Raw genomic sequence first — 20,669 nt, 5'->3', positions numbered from 1 at the left:
GTTTTCCTAAAAATATCGAGATTTATCAGTTTTCTTTGCAAAATAAGCGACAAAACAATGCGAATTGGATGAAAAATGATGTAATTGCGTAAAATCATTGAATAACCGTAAAGGGCCTTGTGGCTTGAAAAGGCTGGGGTCGTAAAGCTTTAAAATAATAAAAAAAAAAAAGAATAACCGTAAAGAAAATCAGTTGTCAAGGACTCCAAGTGTGCAGGTCTCATTCAAAAGACGCCTTCGCCATGATAAAAAAAATTCAAGGAAAACTTCGGGAAAAACTCAAAAAGAGCTGAAAAGGATTAAACAAGGTAAGTTAAATTAAAACTCTCTATGGCCTGTATTTGATTATTTGAGCTTTTTGTACAACATTCTCTTTACAAACTACTACAATATTTATTAATGTAAAATAAGAAGAAAAAAAAAGAAAATCCCTTTGTGGCGGGATTGGAGCCCCTATTAAAGGCATTAAAGGTGCCCTAGGCTATCGACAGTTGCATATTATTAAGTGGAATGCAGGGTCACAATGTGGAATGTGACTTAAGTAGCAAATTAGAAGAAGAGATTGTCCGTCAGGGATCCGTTGTTTCACGCAGCGGAACGGCTGCCTCGCCCTTTTCGGGCTGTCGGTAGTTCCATGGCTGCGGTGTTGCTTGTGCTTTGGCAAGGTAGGGCAAGTATGTGATAATGGCAACGGCCGTGGCGAGCCCAAAAGCAGCCATCCACTGATCCGTAGATGTGGTGTCCTTGACAATGGCTGACGCTGCAATGGGGGCCAGGAAGGAGGCACTCATGTGAATGGTTTGGGCGAAGGCGAGCACCGGACCCGCGAGATTCGGAGCGATGTCAATGATGTTGGCCATGGCACCAGCATACCCAGCTGTTATGCACGAGACAGCCACGAACCACATCACAAGCACCGGGATCTGACTACGTGTCCAGGCGATGCAGAAAATAAGGATACCGGGTAAAACTTGAGAGACTGCCGTGAAGATCTTCCGGACGAGTAGGAGGGAGACTCCATGAGCCACCATCCAATCGGCTGCGGCACAGAAGAGAACGGCTGAGAGGTAGGAGCATAGAAAGGGTGCCCCCGAGAGGATGCCATTCGTCTCAATGTCGAAGCCTAGGACGTCCTTCATGTAGAGCGGCCCAAACATGATGAACATGTAATGCAGCCAAATACGACCGAATGTCGTGATGCCAATCACCCACGCGGGGAAGGATTTGAAGATTGCCCTCCAACGTGGTGACATCCCATAGCCACCCTTAATATCCTCCGCCACGGCTTCCTCAATCATCCTCCGCTCTGCTGGAGCAATACGTGGATGCTCACTTGGGCGATTGAAGGCAAGAGCCCACCAGATGCAGCACCAAACCACACCAATAGTCCCTGTGGTGTAGAAGACACTCGGCCAGTCCCATTTGGCAATAATCCACCCACAAAGGGGATACGTGAGCCCGATACCAATACTGAATCCCTGAAAACTCGACATGAAGCGACTACGTTCCGTTGGTGGGATCCAATAGCCCACAACTGCGTACATGGCTGGCCAGGTGAGCCCTGAGGCAAAACCCTGAATTGAACGCAGTCCAATGAGCCATCCGTAGTGCAAACGGGCAGCACTGGGAATGAGGAGGCTGCAAACAGCCGTTGCCAGTTGGGACCATCCGAAAACGGCTTTTGTTCCAAATTTCTGAGTAGCAATGCCACCCACTACCTGAGATACGACGTACCTGCGAAATTTGAAAAGAAACGTTTGATTATTTGAAATTTTCTTCAAGGTGGCGCTAGTAGGCAATGAAGGGAGGTCTAATTCTGTAGCTTTAAGAGCTTTAAACGGTCTTTAAGGCTTTGTAGTGTCTGCCCAACATACGCTACAATGCAATTCACAGAACTGATTCATTTGATTGCTAATAAAATATTTGAAAGAGAACTACTTGTGTATAAGATAAGAAAATCAATAGCCCTCAATAGCATATCAGAGGAAGATAAGAAGCAATTGGGATAGCACAATCTCTTCCGTATTTTGACCTCATCTCAAGCAGTGTGTGGAGTGTATTACGTACCACCAATAGAAGGTACCCAAAATCATGGAGCGCACACTGAAGGACCAGTCAAAGCGATCCGGTGTTGCTGGTTCATCCTTGTTGGCTGTCATCTCCACAATGGCAATGTTGATGTCGTTGCGCATCATGAATGAAACGAGGAAACCACTCCAGGAGAGGAGGTAGAGAATCACGCGAGCAGGAATGGAATCTGGAAATGAGAACTTTGCATAATCAATTCGCGCGCAATGTTAATTTGTTTGAATGTAAATGCTGAATCAGGTCACGCATCATCGATCAAAGTGATGAATTGCAGATTTGCTTTTTTTTTCATGGCCATTAGGGTCGGCCCACAACCATCGCACACACATATTACACTCACCGCAATATCTCCCCTGTACGCCCTCATCTTCGTTGTTATTGTGTGTGGGTGCTGTGCCATTGGAAGCATCCTTTAGGGGCACGGACATTTTTTCTGTTACTGTTCAGAGGAGCACCCCTCTGCGCCAGTGTGTCCGGAAGATTAGGCGAGAGACAAAAAAAGAAACTAAAGCAGTTTTTAAGGAACTCCGGAGAGTTCAAAGAAAAAACGCGGAACCACAGAGATGGAGCTGCTTTGGCGGCACCATCGATACTTTGCGGTGCCTCACCGCGACCAGCACGACTTATATTGAGTCATCTCTTCCAAGAAGGTTATGTTTGGATTACATTTCATTTCATTTGAAGCTTCCCCCAGAGAGTCACGTGCTGCCTGTCATGATGGCAGTGTCATGCTCAACATTAAAGCTCAACTGAAGCTTTAAGTCTTAAGTGGAAGCTTTATGCGCTTCTTCTACTCTTTTATTCATTTGTTAGAATTTTATTTTAAAAGAAATGTTGAAATGAATGATTTTTATGAATAAAAAGATTTTTTAAAATTAATTTTGAATTTTTTGTACCAGTTATACCAGAAAACAGTCAAAAAGATCTTAAAAAAGCTCTGAAAAAGCTGAAAAAGACTTTTTTTAAACAAGATTAAAGTAATAAAAAAATGATAAAATTGTATAAAATTTTTCCCAGAATACCAATAATCTGATAACCGATGAATTGTAACAATTGTAAGGAAAGAAAAGAAAAGATTGGTATCAGAATCTACCCCTATAATAAAAAAAAAAAACTTTTAAAAGATTTTTAAGGTTTTTCTTTCAAGATCCTTTCCTTTTCCCTCCCAAACTACTCTTCAATTAAATTCCTTAAATTAAACAAAGAGAGAATCTTATACTTTCAAGTCCCAAAAACGTTAAACTTTTCTGATTAAAAATCTATTTTCATTTTTATGAGAATGCGCGCATCTGTTAATTAGGCCTTCGCTCCTCTCCTATCTTCCCGGCTACTGATGAATTTAATTCACTGAACCTCCTCTTGGGGAAATCAGAAATATTTTATCAGCACGTTCATTCACAGTGCAAAAATGAAATAATTTTTTTCTTTTAATCTTCTGCACTCTATATAGCAGAGGCCACTGATTTGCAAATCACAACCCCGTATCATTTGCAGTCTGTTCCAAAAAAAATCTTACATCATTTTATTCATTATCTTCGGGAAATTTTGAGTGTTTTAGGATTCTTCTTTTTTGTTGTTGAGATTTAGATTAGAAGTTATGCAAGACTTTGGTGAGATTAAAAATATTTTTTGATTTATCAGAAATAATTCATAATTTAGTTTTTTTTTGAGTTGAAGCTTTAAAAAATTGCAATAAATTTTTTTTGAAGAAATATTCAAGAAAGTTCTTTTTTCTAAAGCAAGATTCAAAGTTAAGAACTTAACATAATTTTAATTTAACTTGATTTAAGTTAAGCAGTTCTATTGAAGCTTAGATTGTAACTTAAGATCTCAACTGATCTTTAATTTTTCAGAATGTTTTTCCAATGTAATAATGCGAATGCAATAAAGTTTAATGACTTAATCACGTAATTAAAGATAGTTCTTGAAAATAACTAATTTAAAAAACAATAAAATGAAGGCAAAAAATGTTGAGTCACAAAATTTAAGAGAAAATATTTGTTGTAAAATATTGCTTCTTCATGCAAAATATTTAAAAATTTAAATAGCACTTATACGTCACAAAATTTATTATTTTTTATTCAATTTTGTGGAATTCTTGCGATTTTTAGAAGATATACAGAAGAATAAAAATTGTTTATTTCAATAAAATTCATTAAGAGTTTTTGTAGATTTGTCTCTCATTTTTTCAGAAATTAAAGGTAAATAAATAATTTATTTTTGAAAGAAATAAATTTTTATAAGATATGTATTAGAATATTTTTGGATAGAAAAGAATATTAAAGTAGAAAAATCGAATCTTTTCTTATTAGTCATAAAACAGACATTTCGACGATATCTACGTGCTTCATCAGGTTCAAAAAGTCTTCAGCAATAAAACAATTATTGAGTAACTTGAGTAAAGAAAGAGTACTACTAGAAATAAGAACAGAGTTGATCAAATAAATGGTGAAGATCATCTCAATAAAGAAAGATGCGGGAGTGATTTTCATTCATGTGACTTGACTGGATGGTACAGCACCTCATTAACATGCACCACGTTGTGGCCCTGAGAAGCTCTACTTCCATCGCCACAATACAACCATCTTCCCTGCTAATATGTGAGATCTGTACACGGTTTTGGCTTTGATAAGATTTCTCATGCTTTACTTTTCAGGCTACTCAAGATGAGTTGTGAGCATCTTCTCTATGTGTATGAGTGTGATAAGACGCACAAAAGGGAGGCTGCTTGCCTATTTGACCTCTCACTCATACACACGACCCCCCCGCGTAGTGGTTTGCATGTGAAGAAAGTTCATAAGGACGTTTGGGAAATTTTTTCAGCCCCATTACAGTGATCATTCGGTCGTGGCGGAGTGAACACTTGTTGGGAGCAACGCAGTACGTAGCTGGCAGTACCGCTGGCTGGATCTCACAGTGTGGCTATAATTTCCAATATCTGTGTCCAAAAGTGATCCAAAGTGTTCCAACAACAACGGAAATTCTTCTCTGGACATGAAAAGTGACCGAGAAGTCGCAAAAGAAATAGTTTAACAAAGTGCTGAGGAAATAAAAAAATCAATAGAAGAAGGAGTTTGATCATTTTCTTGCGATGGCGCGTTTTTTGGCCATCTCCATCGTCACGGTGGCCCTCCTTGTGGCTTATGTGGCCCCAGCTGCGATTAAAGGTGAGTTAGAATGTCTCAAAAAAAAGTCTTCAAAATCTAAGAATTTTTAAACTCATTGAAGAAAGATCCTGAGGAATCATTTTGAGAGATTTTCAGAAAATTATTTATTTTGTCTGCCTATTTATTGTCTGAAAGAAATGGGGCTGAGATTAAACCTTAAACTCCATTTTAAGGACTAAAAAAAAGCTTTTTTTTATAAGGATTAATATGACTTTATTAGCTAATCTTTAGCTAATCTTTAACGTTTTAATTCAGTTGAATCTTGATAATTAAAAGAAAGATTTTTCTTCGCAATATTTAAGCTTTAAGATTCAACATGAAGTCAACTTTTAGGGGTATCAAGGCTCATTTATAAAATTCAAAAAATAACAAATAATTCCTTTTTCAATGTGCTTTGAGAAATTCTCAAAAAAAAAACTAAAAAAAAAAACGTTTGAATTGACCGTCACAAGAAAAGGTTCTGATGCGTGGCTTTAAGTGGGCTGAAAATGCAAAAAGAATTTAAATTTAAGCCCAAATTCAAGCGCTAAAAAGTTAGATTAAAAAATAAGATTTATTACGAAGAAATTGAATATTTTTTTTAGCTTTTTTCTCTCCCTAAATGGGTCTTAAATTGAAGTTAGAGCTCTTGCGCGGTTTGATCAAAATAAAATTCTCCGTTGACAAATAAATTTGATTAATTTCATTGAGGGAATTTATTATAGAAATTCTAAAGGTTCAGAGAATGAAAAGAATTCCCATTGAGCTCTTCTTTCCTGAGAGATCGTCTCTCTCATCTCCACAGAACATTCGCTCGCAGCATCTTTGCATGCCGCACAGCATGAAATTCAAAATGCTTTTGAAGCGAAAAACCGGCGCGCAAAGCTCAAAACCCCGTGCCGGGCTTTTTTATTTGATTACTTCTCAATCTTCTCTAATCAACGCAAAGTTAAATGTGAGGAGAGAAAAAAAGTTATACTACACAATGTCATCTGGGGCCATTGACGTCCCAAATGCATCCTCCTTATCGTGCTACATACAGTACATACACACATTCTCTCTTTTTTCTCATATGGAAAAGGCCAGAGATCACCCGCAAACTTATCACCGATAACTTTCCATTTTCAAAGCTATCGCCGCGCACTTTGGTCAAGAGGTCACCACACATAGTTGCGAAGAGGTGATAGTGGAAAATTTTCTACGGAATTTTGCCATTGAAATTCAAACAAACTTTTTTTTCGCAAGCTGTTAATGCTTTTAATCAGCTTTAAAATGGCTAAAACAGAGCTTTATGTCTATTTTTAGTTCAGAGGGGAAGAAAAAAAGCTTCAAGTCAGACGGTTAAGGGTCGTTTAATCTTTGCAAATTCATTGCTTTTTGCAGTGTTATTAAATGATGTGGCTTTCCTTGAATTGAGAGGCACGAGATGAAAATTTAGTTAAAAGATCAGCAAATTTCAGAGTAAATGCAATGCTAAGTCAGCTACACGTGCTGGAATTGAAAGACAGACTTGAGATAAGTCGTAAGAAAAATAAGAAAGATGCACTGAAAAATAGAAAATTCGCAGAATTTGAATTCAAAAAGATTTTTCTTTGGAAATAGAGAGAGTGTTCTAATTGAACTGCTGCAAACATGTTTATTTTTCAGGATTAGATTTTCATAAATTTTACAATTTTTGTAGGAAAGTCTTTCTTAATGAGTTTTCTTTTCATAAATATTCGGAATACTAAGAACTCTTTCTTTGACTGGGAAATTGTTGGAAAATTACGTTAAAACTAATTCAAAAAATAATTTAAAGGAGTATAGTTATGTACGTTAGGAATTGATCACAAAAACAGGTCAGAAATACGTTAGAAAATAGACCAGAAAACGTTAGAAATGAACCAGAAAAGAGCCAACAAGGCTCATTGAATGTTCTAGTACAATTTCTCTGGAAATCCTTGACCTGAAATGACCTTTAAAACCAAGTCTTTGTTAATATCAATCTTTTCGTGTCTTTATGGCTAAAAATTCTTTACAAAAAAGTATTCTCATTTCCAATCAGGAAAAAAAGGCAAAGAAAATATACAAAATGTCCATTTAGCAGATAAATTAGCGACATGACAATTTTTGCATTCTTGAGAGAGTTCATCAACCACAAAATTATACGGATTTTCCAGAAAATGCATTATATTTTTATAGATTACAGACTATCTCCTTTTTGTTGCTGTGAATGCCAAAAAGTAGGTTAAAAATGCAAAAACATCCTCCAAGTGAATCATTTTATTACTTTATTTATTTGTTCATTCACATTGAGAAGCAGCCATTTGTGCCTTTCCCGGCATATCAAGTCCATTTGACCGGACTCTGCCCTAAGTAGGGTCCAATTTGTTATTATTTTGTAATTAAATAAGAGCAAAAATGCATAAATGTTATTGCAAATTGGCCATTTATCTTTTTGTAAATAGAAAACTGATTAATACGGAGAAATTATTGAACAAAAAAAACATGGCGGACACATTTTTTGTATTATCTTGTTAGAATTATATTTATTAGTAAAATATATTGAAAAACAGATAAGAGATGGAATCAAAGTCTGTCTCTGGGTTATCTGTGTGTACTACTGTAGTTAGTTTAAGTTCACCAAAACAATATACATCCGGTTAATCAATATAAACGCAATAAGAGAGAGAATTTTATTTATTTTGATGCAGTTCAATTGACACACGCTGTGATTATCTCTTTATTTGTCTAATTTTAATTATAAATAATTTTAATCAGTTTATTTTGAAATATTTGAATGATTCAGAAAAGAAGTTAAGGCTAAAATGAATTTTTCCTTAATTATGAGTCCTTAGCTATTGCATTCATTGATTAATTTTGATACTTTCTCGTAAAAAAAAAGTTTATTCAATATAAAAATTAAAAGGTTTAAGGATTTTAATGCTTTCTTCCTAAAGATTAATTTTTTTTTTAAACAGAGCTTTGAGAATGATCCTTCTTTTATTTAATCTCGATAAAATAATAATTTTATACAAAGAGTTTCTTCTTTAATAAAGCCTATATAAAAATATGATAAAGCTTTGAAAATGATTTTAAATGATGTCCTTTCTTTTGAATAAATTATCCCTTTCGCTTTTTAACACGTTCCAAACACAAATTATACTCTACAAATTATTTTTTACACTATGTGTAATCAATTGTTTCTGTTGTAGAAAATGTTTACCCGGCTGGACCATCTGTTTGTTCTCATTTTAAGCATTTTAAAAATACCTGAGATATTCAAAAGAAAATTCTTGTTCCAATGAAAGGAGAAAGAAATAAAAATAATCAATAAATAAAAGAAAGAAAATCTGTCTTCTTATTTCCTAAATTAACTGACATTTCGATCTACATTGGCTATCTTCTTCAGGCCTATATAAATTTAGGAATTTACGTTAATTTATTAATTAAAAAACAATCTCAAATTGCTTGCACAGGTAAATGCAACCTGGAGTGCTCAGCAGCCAATAATCGCGTAAAGCTGCAAACGGGTCAGGTGTACCAGTACAAGGTTGAATCATCAGCTGGTGTCCTCCTGGCTGGAGTTGATGCAATTGAGCGGCGTGTTCGTTTTGAAGCTGAAGCCTCTGTCTTTGCCATTGATAAATGCAATTTTGCCGTAACCGTGTCGAAGATCACCCTCCACGGGGCGGATGATAAGAAATTCTCTCCTGCTGAATTGCTAACGAATCTCGCGAAGCCCGTCAAGTTTGCTCTGGGCAGCGAGAACATTTGCACGCAGGAAGATGATGCCACGTTCTCCGTTAACATTAAGCGTGCCATTGCTTCGGCTTTTGTGAATGGCGGGGATGATGGCAGCGTAACTGATCACGATATCTTTGGAACGTGCCATTCGGTGGTGAGTGTGAGTCAACAGGGTGGTGTGACGATCATCAATCGTGCGAGGAATCTCAATCTCTGCAGCGGAAGGGAAACTCTCGGGCATACCCTGTCAGGGAGTGTCTTTAATGAGGCTTCTGGGATCAAGTCAACGCCTACGCTGAATGGTGACTACAGCAGTGAGGTCAGGCTAAAGGGTGGTGTTGTTGATTCTGCAACAGTTGATGAGGAATACCGATTTGTTGCCTTCTCAACTGCCTCAGCGGGAGCAAGGGCAAAGGTTCAGACAAAGCTTCGTCTCAGTGGAAATTCAAAAGGAGCCCCAAAGAATGTTGAAGCTGCAACGGTTCAGCGTGGAATTGCCTTTGAGACTCCACGTGAAGGTGGTGCAGCAACATCTCAACGGTTGAGGGATGTTATTCGTGAGGCTGTGGATAGTTTTGCCGATGGCGTTGGGGCCAATGCAACATCCCAGTTTGTCGATATTGTCCGTTTGTTGCGCGACACCGGGAAGAATGACATCAAAACCACCTTCCAGACAATTGTTTCCAAATCCCTCCATGAGCGTAGTGACTTGGCACGGAAGATTTACTTGGATGCTCTCTTCAGGACAGCTACGGGTGATGCTGTTGAGGCAATTATTGATCTCCTGAGTGGACGTGCTTTCACACCACAGGAACAACGTCTGGCTATGCTGAGTATGAATCTCGTAACATCCCTGGATCGCGATTCAATTAATTCCTTCCAAAAACTCACCCCAAACACCCCAAATGTCCTTCCGGAAGCCCTCCTGGCAACGGGAACACTCGTGCGGAAGTACTGTGATCAGTACTCGTGTACAGATGAGCAGCTCGATAAGGTTTTGGATCGTTTCACGGGGCATTTGCATCAGTGTCAGCCACGGAAGAAGAAGGAGGAGGATGTCATTGTGACAGCCCTTAAGGGAATTCGCAACACTCACGGCTACATTGGGCGCAAGCTGGTGGACAATGTGATTGCGTGCACGCAGAAGAATACCAAGTCGAGGATTCGTGTTGCTGCCATTGAAGCACTCGAGGGTGTTTCATGTGAGAAGCGCGTCTACGACAATCTTGTGCAACTCCTGGATGATGTTGCTCAAGACCCAGAGCTGAGACTTCAGGCCTACCTTGCCCTGACTAAATGCCCAACGCCTCAGTTGGCTGATCATCTGCAGAAACTCCTCGATGGGGAGGAAATTCAACAAGTTGGAGCCTTCATCACGAGTCACCTTGCTTCATTGAGAGCTACAACAGACCCAGCACGACAGACAGCAAGGGAAGTTCTGGGACGTGTGAGAACAGCCAAGAGATTCCCCTTTGATCTCCGTCGCTATTCGCATTCACGTGAACTCTCCTACGCTGTGGATTCCCTCGGATTGGGTGCTTCCGTTGACAGCAACATCATCTACTCCCATTCAAGCTTCCTCCCACGTTCAGCTACGGTTAATGTTACAGGAGAACTCTTTGGGAATGCCTTCAATGTGCTCGATCTCAGTGTACGTCAAGGGAATCTCGATAGTGTCATTGAGCGCTATCTCGGTCCAAAGGGAATCTTATCCTCCAAATCTCCCCAACAACTTTACGATTTCCTCAAGAAAACCGTTGAAGATGCTCACAAGAGAACCGAAGGGCTCCTCAGGGGGCGCCGCGATGTCTCCAAAGCTGATCTGAATGCCTTTGCAAAGAACGTCATCCTGCCCAATGATGTAACATCGTCTGATTTGGATTTGGACGTCAGTGTTAAATTCCTGGGCAATGAATTGGTCTTCCTGTCGCTTGGAGATGATCTACCAACCACCCCGGATGACGTTGCAGCACAACTCAGTAAGATTGTGAAGGAATTCCTCGATGGAGCAACGAAATTCCAGAGAAACTTCGAAGCTCACGCATTATTTGTCGATGGGGAGCTAAGCTATCCAACAGCTGGTGGTCTTCCACTTCGCTTGACGGCTCATGCAACGGGTGTTGTGGGTTTGGAGACAAGTGGTGCCATTGATATTCGTCGCCTGTGGCGGAACCCATCGCAATCACCTGTTCAGCTGAAGGTTGTCCCCTCGGCTAATTTGGAACTTGTTGGAGCACTCCTTGTTGATGCTTACGCTGTTACATCGGGCATCCAAGTGTCTGGATCTGTGCACACCTCAACTGGAGCTGATGTGAAGGTTTCCTTCCAGGAGAAACCCTGCAAGGTTGACGTGAAGATCTCCATGCCGCGCAAGAAGCAGGAAATCTTCAGCATCAACCACGACATTGTTTTGTACACTCGTGAACGTGGCCAACAGAGTGTTTCAGTGCCGTTGCGCTTCTCATCCAAACGTACCGCCTTCAATGGATGCTTCGATCAACTTCATCGCTACACCGGCGTCACCTTCTGCACGGACTACAATGTTACCATTCCTGGGAATACGGGTGTTGCTCCATTCCCCCTCAATGGTGCCAATCGCATTGCAGTTTGGCTGGAAGTTGACTCATCCTATCACTTTGCCTTCAGTCACAGTCACAAAGGTAAGCAGGTTGATCTTCTAACTTACTTAGCAGTAAGACTGGCTTACTAACTTAGAAATAAGGATGATCTTTAACTGAGCAGTAAAGTTGTTCTTCTAATTTAACAATAAGACTGACTTATTAACTTAGCAGTTTAACTGGCCTACTGATTTTACAGTAAGGCTGATCTTAGCAGTAAAACTGACCTACTAACTTTGCAGTAAGGGTAAGCTTTTCACTTAGCAGTAAAACTACTCCTCGAACTTTGCAGTAAGTTTCATCTTCTAACTCAGCAGTAAGGATAATCTAACTTAACTGTATGGCTGCTCTTCTAACTTAGAACTAAGGCTGATCCTCTAACTTAGCAGTAAGTCTAGCCTGCTTTTGAGCTTCTCTAACTTTTGACCTTTTATTTTGATCAGACGAAAGCCTTCAGTACATTAGATTCACCTTTGATACACCTGATTCATCTGATCCACGCACAACAACTCTTGCCTTTGAATCGGCAACATCTCCCAACATTTTCGTTAGAGCTGAACTTGATTCACCCTATCGAAAGGTAATGGGAGAAGCTGGACTTGCTAATAATGAAAAGGAAGTTGCTCTGTATGCCAAAGCAAAGGATCAAGGGAATGAATACATTGCAAAGGTGAGTTTTCTCTTTCTTCTTTGTTTATTGTCTTCGATTTTTAAACAAAATGGCTCCACTGACGCTAAGCCCATAACCTCACATTTTTCTTTGAAATTTTAAACCGTTAACGGTTATAAAAACAAGAAATTTGTTCTTTTTTCGCAGATTGGCTTTACAAAGGATGAAGCAAAGCGCGAATACAGCCCAATACTCGTGGTTAAGACACCAGCAAGCAGGGACAATACAGCCCTCGGGTATAGCGTTGAAGGGAAGATTAAGGTGAATGATGGTGGTGGTCAGATGCGCTACGATCTGCAGGATATCAGACTCAAGGGAGGCTACTTCACATCCAACCCACTCACTGTGTCTGGAACTGTTACCCAACGTGGTACAGCCTTCGATACAGACCTCAAGATTGACCATCGTGGTGATACGGGAACAGTCAAGGGCTCGTTGCAATTTGAAGCGAATCGCCTGAATTTGGATCTCAAAGTTAAATGCGGCTGGCATGCAAATGTCCAATACAAAGTTTCCTATCAGACAAATGAGATTCTCAATCATTTGGAACTTGACTATGGATACGGATCAGGTGGGAGTCATCACATTAAGGCGCTGCAGCAGTGGCGGCATAAGTACTCAAAGTACCGCCTAGAGGAGCTTCTTTTCAACAATGAGCTGGAGCTGAGTCATCTTCCATTGAAAGCCCGTCTCAATGGGAACTTTGTTGATGGATCAGTGATCAAGTATGACGTTGGGCTGGAGTACGGTGGCAAGGAGGCTTCATCGAAGTTGGATGTGAAGCTCAATGAGAAGACAAAGGGCGACTATGCCGTTGAAGCTGATGCATCGATCAATAAGAAGAAGTTGAGTGTTATTGCTAAGCGCATTGTGCAGGAGAATGCCTCAAAGTACTCCAATCGTTTGTTCACCAGCACAGGGTTGAGCCTTGAAGCGAATGGTGTCATTGGGCATAGGATCAGTGCACAGGAAGCGGACATTGTGGCTGATGCAAAGGCACAATTTGGTGAGAAACAACAGCCGTATGTTGCAAAGTTTGAGCTGAAACTCAAACCACAGGGTGGCAATACGCACGGCTCCTTGTCTGCGGGTAAAAATGATCTCGTCACCTTCAAGGGGACACTCAATCGCAAGGGAAACACCCAAGATGGTAACATGCAGGTCACGGTTAAGGAAATTCTCGAAGGCTCAGGTGATTTCACCGCAACTGGTGGCAATGGCACTGCAACGGTCAATCTGAACGTTCTCAAGCTCTCAAAGGGAATAAAGGTTGTCACAAATTTTGCCATTGAAGCTCCAATCTACAATGTTGCAACGGAAGTCTTCTACGACACAGCCAATGGTGGCGGACGACGTACCCTTCGCGTTGATACGCGCAATCTCGTTGAGAGTCAATCCTTCCGCAGCAATAATGAAGTTGAAGTCTTCACCGAACGGTATGTGTGCAACGTTGAGGGTGCTCTTGATGGGAAAGCCGGAGATGGTGTGTTGACGGGACAATTTGATGTAACCCTCCCAACGGGTAGGAAGCTAAGTGGTTCAATAAAGCGTGAAGTACGTCCACAGGGAGATGGAATTCGGGGAAGCAATGAAGTTGCAGTTAGTGATAAACTCCCGAATAATCAAGTCCGTTCATTGTCCCTCTCATCGCAACTCCTCAATGCCAAATGGAGTGAGAAGATCTTCCAGGCTAAGCACACTGTTGTGTACAAAGATCTCGACGGGAAGGATGTGACGGTTAAGCTGGATTTGCATCATAAGGCTGCTAAGGAGAACACTCGGGCAATTGATGGTGATTTGAGTGTTGCTGGAAGTCTCTTTGCACGCTCCATTAAGGTAACACTGCGCGTTCCGGAATATTCGCAGGATCATGCGGACTTCAATGTTGCCGTAAAGTCGGAGAAAGATGGAGATGTTCAGCTTGTTGGACGCTACGTAATTGGGGGACGTGCAAAGGCAAATGAGTACGATGTTACCTTTTCCGGAAGTTCCAAGGGTGACAAAGCACGCACGATTGAGGTTAAATCCAGTGGAAGCTTCCTCACTCCGCAGGTTGATCATGGTGTGTATGACACCAAGTGGAAGCTGAGCGTCAAGACAGACGGCAAGGAGTCTCATGTAAATGTTGCCGGAGTTGCAAATGAGGATCATGCAAATGTCAAAGTTGACCTGAAGCTTCATGAGAGGGATCCTGTTTCCGTTGCTCTTACCTACAACCACGAAGAGACTCCTGATGGTCAAAGTGGGAAATGCAATCTCGAAGCGGAAGTTAATTATGCCAAGGATAAGAAGATTCACGGAAAGGCTGTGCTTAAGCGAACGGAAGGAAGGGAAATTGATCTGCACGCCACACTGGAGACTCCCTACGAGAAGGCCTCAAATGTTGTTTTTAACGTAAAGGCCGCTAAAACCAATGAAGGTGTTGTCCGGAGTGCTGTCGATGTGACCGTTAACAAGGACACATACGGGCTGAACAGTGCTGTTGTCTTGTCCGATGCAAACCCATCTGTGGACCTTGTTGTAATCTATCCGAAGAAGGAGGTGAAGTTCTTTGCTGGGTTTGCCCGTGTTGGCGAGAAGAAGTACAACGGGAAGGTTAAAATTGAGAATCTCCTTGATTACAATGTTGATGCAACGGGTGAAATTGCAGCAGCTTCCATTGAGAACTTTGCAGCAAAGGTGGACATTGATGCACCTAAATTGAAATTGGACAAGTTCCACGGAGAACTCAAGAGTAAACATCAGGGAGCATCAAAGGGTGTCGAGGTGCAGGCTTCAAATGGTGGCAAGTCCATCCTTACTGGTTTCGCGGACTACACCGTTGAGCAGAATAAGACTCTGACTGTGTTTGAGGCAAAGGGGAATGTTAAGTTCTACGAAAAGGAAAGCGAAGCGCACCTGAAGTTCATCCATCACACATTGACTCAGGCTGAGAATCAAGAAACGGGAGTTTCATTCATTGTTAATGCCCATCTCGGGCCTAAGAGTATTGTTGGGGAACTCAAGATAACCGATAAGAATGTTCAGCTGAAGCATGCTGCCTGTGAGAAGCAACAGCAGTGTATTCATCTGGATATCCAGTCGACAATCTCTCAGGCTGATCTGGATAGTTTCAAGCATCAGATTGTTGTGTCAATTGATCTGCGTAAGCTCGGGTATTCGCATGAGTTTGGCCTGAAGGCTGAAACAAGCAGGAAGGGCGTTGAGTTGGATCACACAATTGAGATGCATTTGCAGGCACAGGATAAGCCACAGTATCAGTACTCAATGTACATTCATTCCAAGAGTGCCGGGGTGGTTGTAACCTTGCCAGAGCGCACAATTGCCCTGGAGGGAGTGTTTGAGCGTCCGGAGACATTGTTTGGCAAATGGGATGTGTCGGGAGCGCTGTACTTGGATAAGAAGAATAAACCCCATGAGAGTGTACGTGTTGGCTTGAAGGCACACACAAAGGAACCCAAAAAGGGATCAGGAAGCTTCGAAAGTGCTCTGACTTTTGCTCATCCCGCAATTAGGACACTCTCGGTGACAGCTGCTGGTGCAATTGATGCTACAGCGCATGAGGCGAATGTTAAGTTGAACTTTGATGTCTTCAAGACAGCCGCCAAGGAGGTTGTTGTCGTTGGGAGGATTGCAAATACAGAGAAGGGACGTGCGTTCAATGTGTCAGCAAGTGTGGATGTAACCTCGAAGCATGGGCTTGACTACCGTGCCTCCGGGCATGCAGCTCTTGCACCTGAACGTCGGGCAGCTAGCTTCCAGGGTGATGCTAAATTTGCCGGAGTTCAGGGCTCGGCTCTCTTCAGTATCACCCCGGCGGATCTCTATGCACGCATTACAGCTCTGGAGGAAGATCTCTTTGTTGCCGATGCAAAGATTGGTGATAAGAGTATTGCGGGGCAGGCAACAATTCGTCCCTTCAAATCCACCCCCATTACAATGAGTGGAAGTGCAAAGGGCCTAACTGAGGCGAAGGTTCATCTGTCTCGGGCTAATTTGGTAACAGTTGACGGGGAATTTGCCATTAATCGTGCTGCCAGCTTCAAGATTAACAGCCAGAAAGGGGATATTTTCACAGCACAAGTTACCCTCGATCAGCAACACTTCCTCGCGTCGAAGTATCAAATGAACAGCGATCAGATGCGTCAATTCCTGCAGGAAGTTCAGACAACAGTCAAGCAGGATTTGGAGAATACCAAGAAGCACATTGAGGCAAAGGTTTCAGAGACACGCACACACATTGCTCAGCAATATGGGAACATTCAGAAGGAGATCCCAGAGTTTGATGCTGTTGCGAAGAACATTAAGGAGGAATTGTCAAAGATCCTGCAGGAGTTGGAGAAGGATCCCTCAATTAAGCCAATAATTGATGCAGCTGCAAAGATCTGTGGGGTTGTTGCGAAGACCTTTGCTGATCTCTTCGAAGTCACCGTGCAGAGCCTGAAGAAGGTCAGTGAGATCATTACATCCTTCTACAGCAATCTCGTTGAAATCTTCAATGCACGCATTCTACCATCTCTCGTTGAATGGTATGCAGCTGTTGAGAAGATCCTCCACACCGTCTACCTGGACACAGTTTCCCTCCTCTCGGGAACAATTGAGCGTGTGGCAAAGGCTCTCAAGGACTACGAAGAGGACTTCAATAAGGTGGCAAAGGTGTCATCGGAGACAATTGGGCGCTTTGTGCGTGGTGCAACGGAACTCCTGACGGCAGTTCAGAAGGAAATTGCTGATCTTCAGCGTCTTGTACAGGACTACGTAGCATCCCTGCCTGGAATTGATTTACTCAAAGAGAAGTACAACGCTTTATTCGTTGAATACAACATCCCTGAGCACGTGATCAACCTCATGAGGGAATTCAACACGGTAATACGCGATGCAGTCCCATCGCAGGAGATTAGGGACTTCATTGAGAGCATTGTGAGCTACATTGAGGCAAAACTGGGCAAGAAGGATGTCAATGATTTGGAACATTTGAAGCAGATCTACTCAAAGGGCGTTGTGGCCACAAAGGCGGTGATTCAGTTGGTTAAGAGTCAACCAACTGACGTCACGGGAAGCCTCAATGTCGCTCCCGGTGGTATCCCACTTCCCTTCTCCCTGGACATCCTCCGGCGTGTACCCTACATCTCATCCATTCGTCTCTCACCGGTGAATTACCTGCGAAATGAGCGATTCCTCACACCACGTGATCTACTCACTTCCCTCACACCCAATGGACGTCTCACGCTGAATCTCCTGCCACCCTTCCCACTGGCAGGGCATGTAATTGATGGGCAGCACATTTTCACCTTCGATGGGCGTCATTTCACCTTCCCCGGTGATTGTTCCTACATCCTGGCGCGTGATTTCCTCCATGGAAACTTCTCTGTCGTCGCGACGCTGCAAAAGGGCAAAATGTCCTCCGTGTCGCTTTTCGATGGGCCCAATGTGGCCACAGTGGACGTTGGAGGTGCAGTTAAAGTTAACGACAAAGCCGTCGATCTGCCCGTTCACTCCGGAGACTTCCACATCTGGCGTCGCTACTACACCGTCACCCTGCTCTCCCTTTCCGGTGCAGAAGTTATGTGCACAACAGATCTCATTACGTGCCATGTGAAAGTCAGTGGGTTCTACCGTGGACGCCTCCGAGGCATCCTTGGCAATGGAAATGGTGAGTTGATGAGCAACTTTTGAATAAACTTTTCTTCCCGGAACTATTTAATGAGCTTCCCGGAAAGTGCCGAAAGTGCCTGAAAGTTGTTCAGTAAGGCTGTTTATTGCATCAGGAAGACTTTAAGGGATTTTAGGAACCTTCTTTTCAACTCCCGGCTGATCCTTGACGTTATCTTTCGGTCAAAATCTGTCCATTTAAGAAGTCCTCTTTGCAATTGCGTGAAGCATTTTTATCAACTCTGATTTTGACCCAAAGATGACATCACGGATCAGCCGGGAGTTGAAAAGGAGGTTCCTGAAATCCCTTAGAAACTTCCTGATGCAATGGGAAGTATGACTACACAACTTCCAGCCACTTATGGCACTTTCCGGGAAGCACATCAAACCATTCCGGGAAGAAAAATTTATTTAAAAAAATGTATAAACTTCAAATTGCCAACGAAATTTTCAAAAAAGATTCATTTAAGAGAGAAAAAAAAACTAATTTTCCCCGCTTTTAGGTGAACCCTTCGATGACTTCCAACTGCCAGAGGGTAAGCTTGCAGGGAATTATGCGGAATTCGGCAATGCCTACGGCGTGACACCATCCTGCCCAGCTGTGGGTGCTTCACATCATCCACATGCCCACGGAGCACCACTTACAGAGCCATGCGCTTCACTGTTCAGCAGTGATCCCGCTCTGAGACTCGCCTTCCTCGTGAATGATCCCACCAACTACCGCGAGGCGTGTCAGCATGCCGTTGGGGATGCACCAGCAGCAAAGAAGACAGAGGTTGCGTGCAACATTGTCAGTGCCTACGTGAGTGCAGCACGTCTCGACGGGATACCCGTGAGTGTGCCACAGAAGTGTTTGACCTGCTCAGAAAATAGAAATGTGAGTAGAATTCTTTTTATTATTTATTTTTTAAAGCTTTTTTCTAAGCTTTTTGTTTTATAAATGATAATTGTCCTGAGATTGACAAATAATTGACCAATGATTGATCAACCGATTGACTCGCTCAATTAATTTATCAATTTGATTCATGATTGAACATTTGTTAGCTCAATCATTTGTTTACTGAATATTTATTTCAACAAATTAATTTTTATTTTTAATGTTTTTGAGTGAATTTAAGCAAATTTTGAAGCCTTTAAAAATCATTTTAATATTTCTTCCCCTCGGGCATTGCAGATTGGGTCAACATTCTCCGTAAAGGCACCCCAAAAGCAGGCTGATGTTGTCTTTGTTGTGGACACGAGTCAACCACTCCTGCTGACGGAATTCACGCATCAAGTGGCCACGGAGCTGCGAAAGGAGTTGCGTGCCTTCGACATGGGTGACGTGAATGTGGCTGTGATTGGTTTTGAGAAGCATCACCGCTATCCGAGTCACTTCACGCACAACGGCAAGTTGGACGTGCACGGAAAGCTCACGCCACGCGATGAGGGTGTCCCACGGTGTGATCTTCACCTCAAGACAGGCTTTGAGCGTGTTGATGACTTCCTCGAGCAATGGGCCAACACTACGGAGAATTTGGCAGCTGATTTGGGCTTGTCCGCCGATGCACGTGCCTTCCAGGAGGCCATGGCCTATCCCTTCCGTGCAAAGGCAACGAAGATTATCTTTGCCGTTCGTTCAGACTCTCTAGCGCATTCCAGCAATCCCGTAAGAATCTCTTTTTCTTTGATTCTTTTGAAAAATCTTTTTTTTTTAACGGATTTTTAACTTTTTCCCTTTTTGCAGAGCAAGAGCATCATGTCAGCCTTTGCCAATTCTCAGGTGAAGAAGCAAGGCATTCAGCTTCATCTCTTGTCACCCGTTGAGGAGTTCAGCATCTCCGGGAAGGACGCAAAGGGCGCTAAGGTGAATGATATTGTTGGCTTCAGCTCACGCACAGTCATCCAGATGGCAGATGCAAAGAAACGCGTGAATCCCGGGCAGCAGGCATGGCGCAAGGCAATCAAGTACCAAGAAGATTTGGGCATGGAACTCGTCCAGGATGCCGGTGGCTTCACCTTCATCCTGCAGAACTACCTGGCGGGCAATCCCAAAGCGAAGAAACAATTCACAACGGCCGTCGTGAATGCCGTTGCAGATCACGCGGCACGCCATGAGACGCACCTTGATTGTGAATGTCAAGTTAAATATGGTCTCCATGCGGAGGAGAAGTGCTCCGTGGTTGAGGTAAAGCTCCTCAAGCAAGTGCAGCGGCTGCAGAGGGGCTAAACAAAGAGTTAAGAAATGATGAAGAAGTTGAAGGAAAAGTGCCCAAGCGCGATGTATTTAATCTAAAAATTAAAAAGAAAAAAAAAACAGACAAGAAATTCTCTCTCAATGTAAGAAAAAAAACTTCCTGCAGTTAATAAATTGCCAAAAATTGTTTAAAAAATATTGTTTTAATTTTTTTATTTGTGAGGGAAAGTCTTTTAGAAAGATTTTGAAAAATTCTTTAGAAGCTTTTAAAGGGAATTAATGAAAAGCCAGTAAGCTGAATGAATTAATTTCTTACCTACCTTATTGCGGGCAGAAGTAATTCATCAAAGGATCACAGAAGAACGCAAATTTTCCCAGAGAAAATTGAAATTCTCTTAAATTAGAATTTTATTCATTTAATTTTAAATAAGTTTCGATTCTAAATATATTTATTTTAAGAAATTTCATTTCGCGCGCTTCTCTGTGAAGGATTTAATTTTCCCGCGCAAAGAATCATTCATTTTCACAGCCTAAAGATACGGAGATTGAGTGCTAAAGACACGTATTTAAGCATCTCAACGTTCAATCTCCTA

At 42.0% G+C, this 20,669-nt stretch overlaps 2 protein-coding genes across 2 annotated transcripts; one reads left to right on the top strand and one right to left on the bottom strand.

Annotated features, from left to right (window-relative positions):
* Positions 1-313: 313 nt before the first annotated feature.
* Positions 314-2,749, bottom strand: LOC129793780 (vesicular glutamate transporter 1). The gene is made up of 3 exons (XM_055834105.1): positions 2,429-2,749; positions 2,068-2,257; positions 314-1,734 (listed from the first exon to the last, which is right to left on the bottom strand). Exons 1-3 carry the CDS (start codon positions 2,514-2,516, stop codon positions 570-572), a joined length of 1,443 nt encoding a protein of 480 aa, XP_055690080.1. The 5' UTR covers positions 2,517-2,749; the 3' UTR covers positions 314-569.
* A 2,012-nt stretch (positions 2,750-4,761) lies between these two features.
* Positions 4,762-20,272, top strand: LOC129793778 (apolipophorins). The gene is made up of 7 exons (XM_055834104.1): positions 4,762-5,255; positions 8,693-11,620; positions 12,022-12,248; positions 12,396-17,901; positions 18,404-18,777; positions 19,075-19,548; positions 19,627-20,272. Exons 1-7 carry the CDS (start codon positions 5,180-5,182, stop codon positions 20,107-20,109), a joined length of 10,068 nt encoding a protein of 3,355 aa, XP_055690079.1. The 5' UTR covers positions 4,762-5,179; the 3' UTR covers positions 20,110-20,272.
* The last annotated feature ends 397 nt before the right edge of the window (positions 20,273-20,669 follow it).

The sequence above is a fragment of the Lutzomyia longipalpis genome, chromosome 3, assembly GCF_024334085.1.
Source record: "Lutzomyia longipalpis isolate SR_M1_2022 chromosome 3, ASM2433408v1".
Classification (NCBI taxonomy): Eukaryota; Metazoa; Arthropoda; class Insecta; order Diptera; family Psychodidae; genus Lutzomyia; species Lutzomyia longipalpis.
The sequence above is the reverse complement of the archived record's forward strand: the minus strand, read 5'-3'. Positions and strand labels throughout refer to the sequence as shown.

What these genes read in the sequence shown, in the direction of transcription:
- LOC129793780 (XM_055834105.1), bottom strand. Translation starts at nt 2,516, where the DNA reads ATGTCCGTGCCCCTAAAGGATGCTTCCAATGGCACAGCACCCACACAC. An exon ending in CGTACAGGGGAGATATTGCG is followed by an intron (nt 2,258 to 2,428) that starts GTGAGTGTAATA and finishes TCTCATTTCCAG; the next exon opens with ATTCCATTCCTGCTCGCGTG. An exon ending in TTGGGTACCTTCTATTGGTG is followed by an intron (nt 1,735 to 2,067) that starts GTACGTAATACA and finishes CAAATTTCGCAG; the next exon opens with GTACGTCGTATCTCAGGTAG.
- LOC129793778 (XM_055834104.1), top strand. Translation starts at nt 5,180, where the DNA reads ATGGCGCGTTTTTTGGCCATCTCCATCGTCACGGTGGCCCTCCTTGTG. An exon ending in GGCCCCAGCTGCGATTAAAG is followed by an intron (nt 5,256 to 8,692) that starts GTGAGTTAGAAT and finishes TTGCTTGCACAG; the next exon opens with GTAAATGCAACCTGGAGTGC. An exon ending in CATCCTTGGCAATGGAAATG is followed by an intron (nt 17,902 to 18,403) that starts GTGAGTTGATGA and finishes CCCCGCTTTTAG; the next exon opens with GTGAACCCTTCGATGACTTC.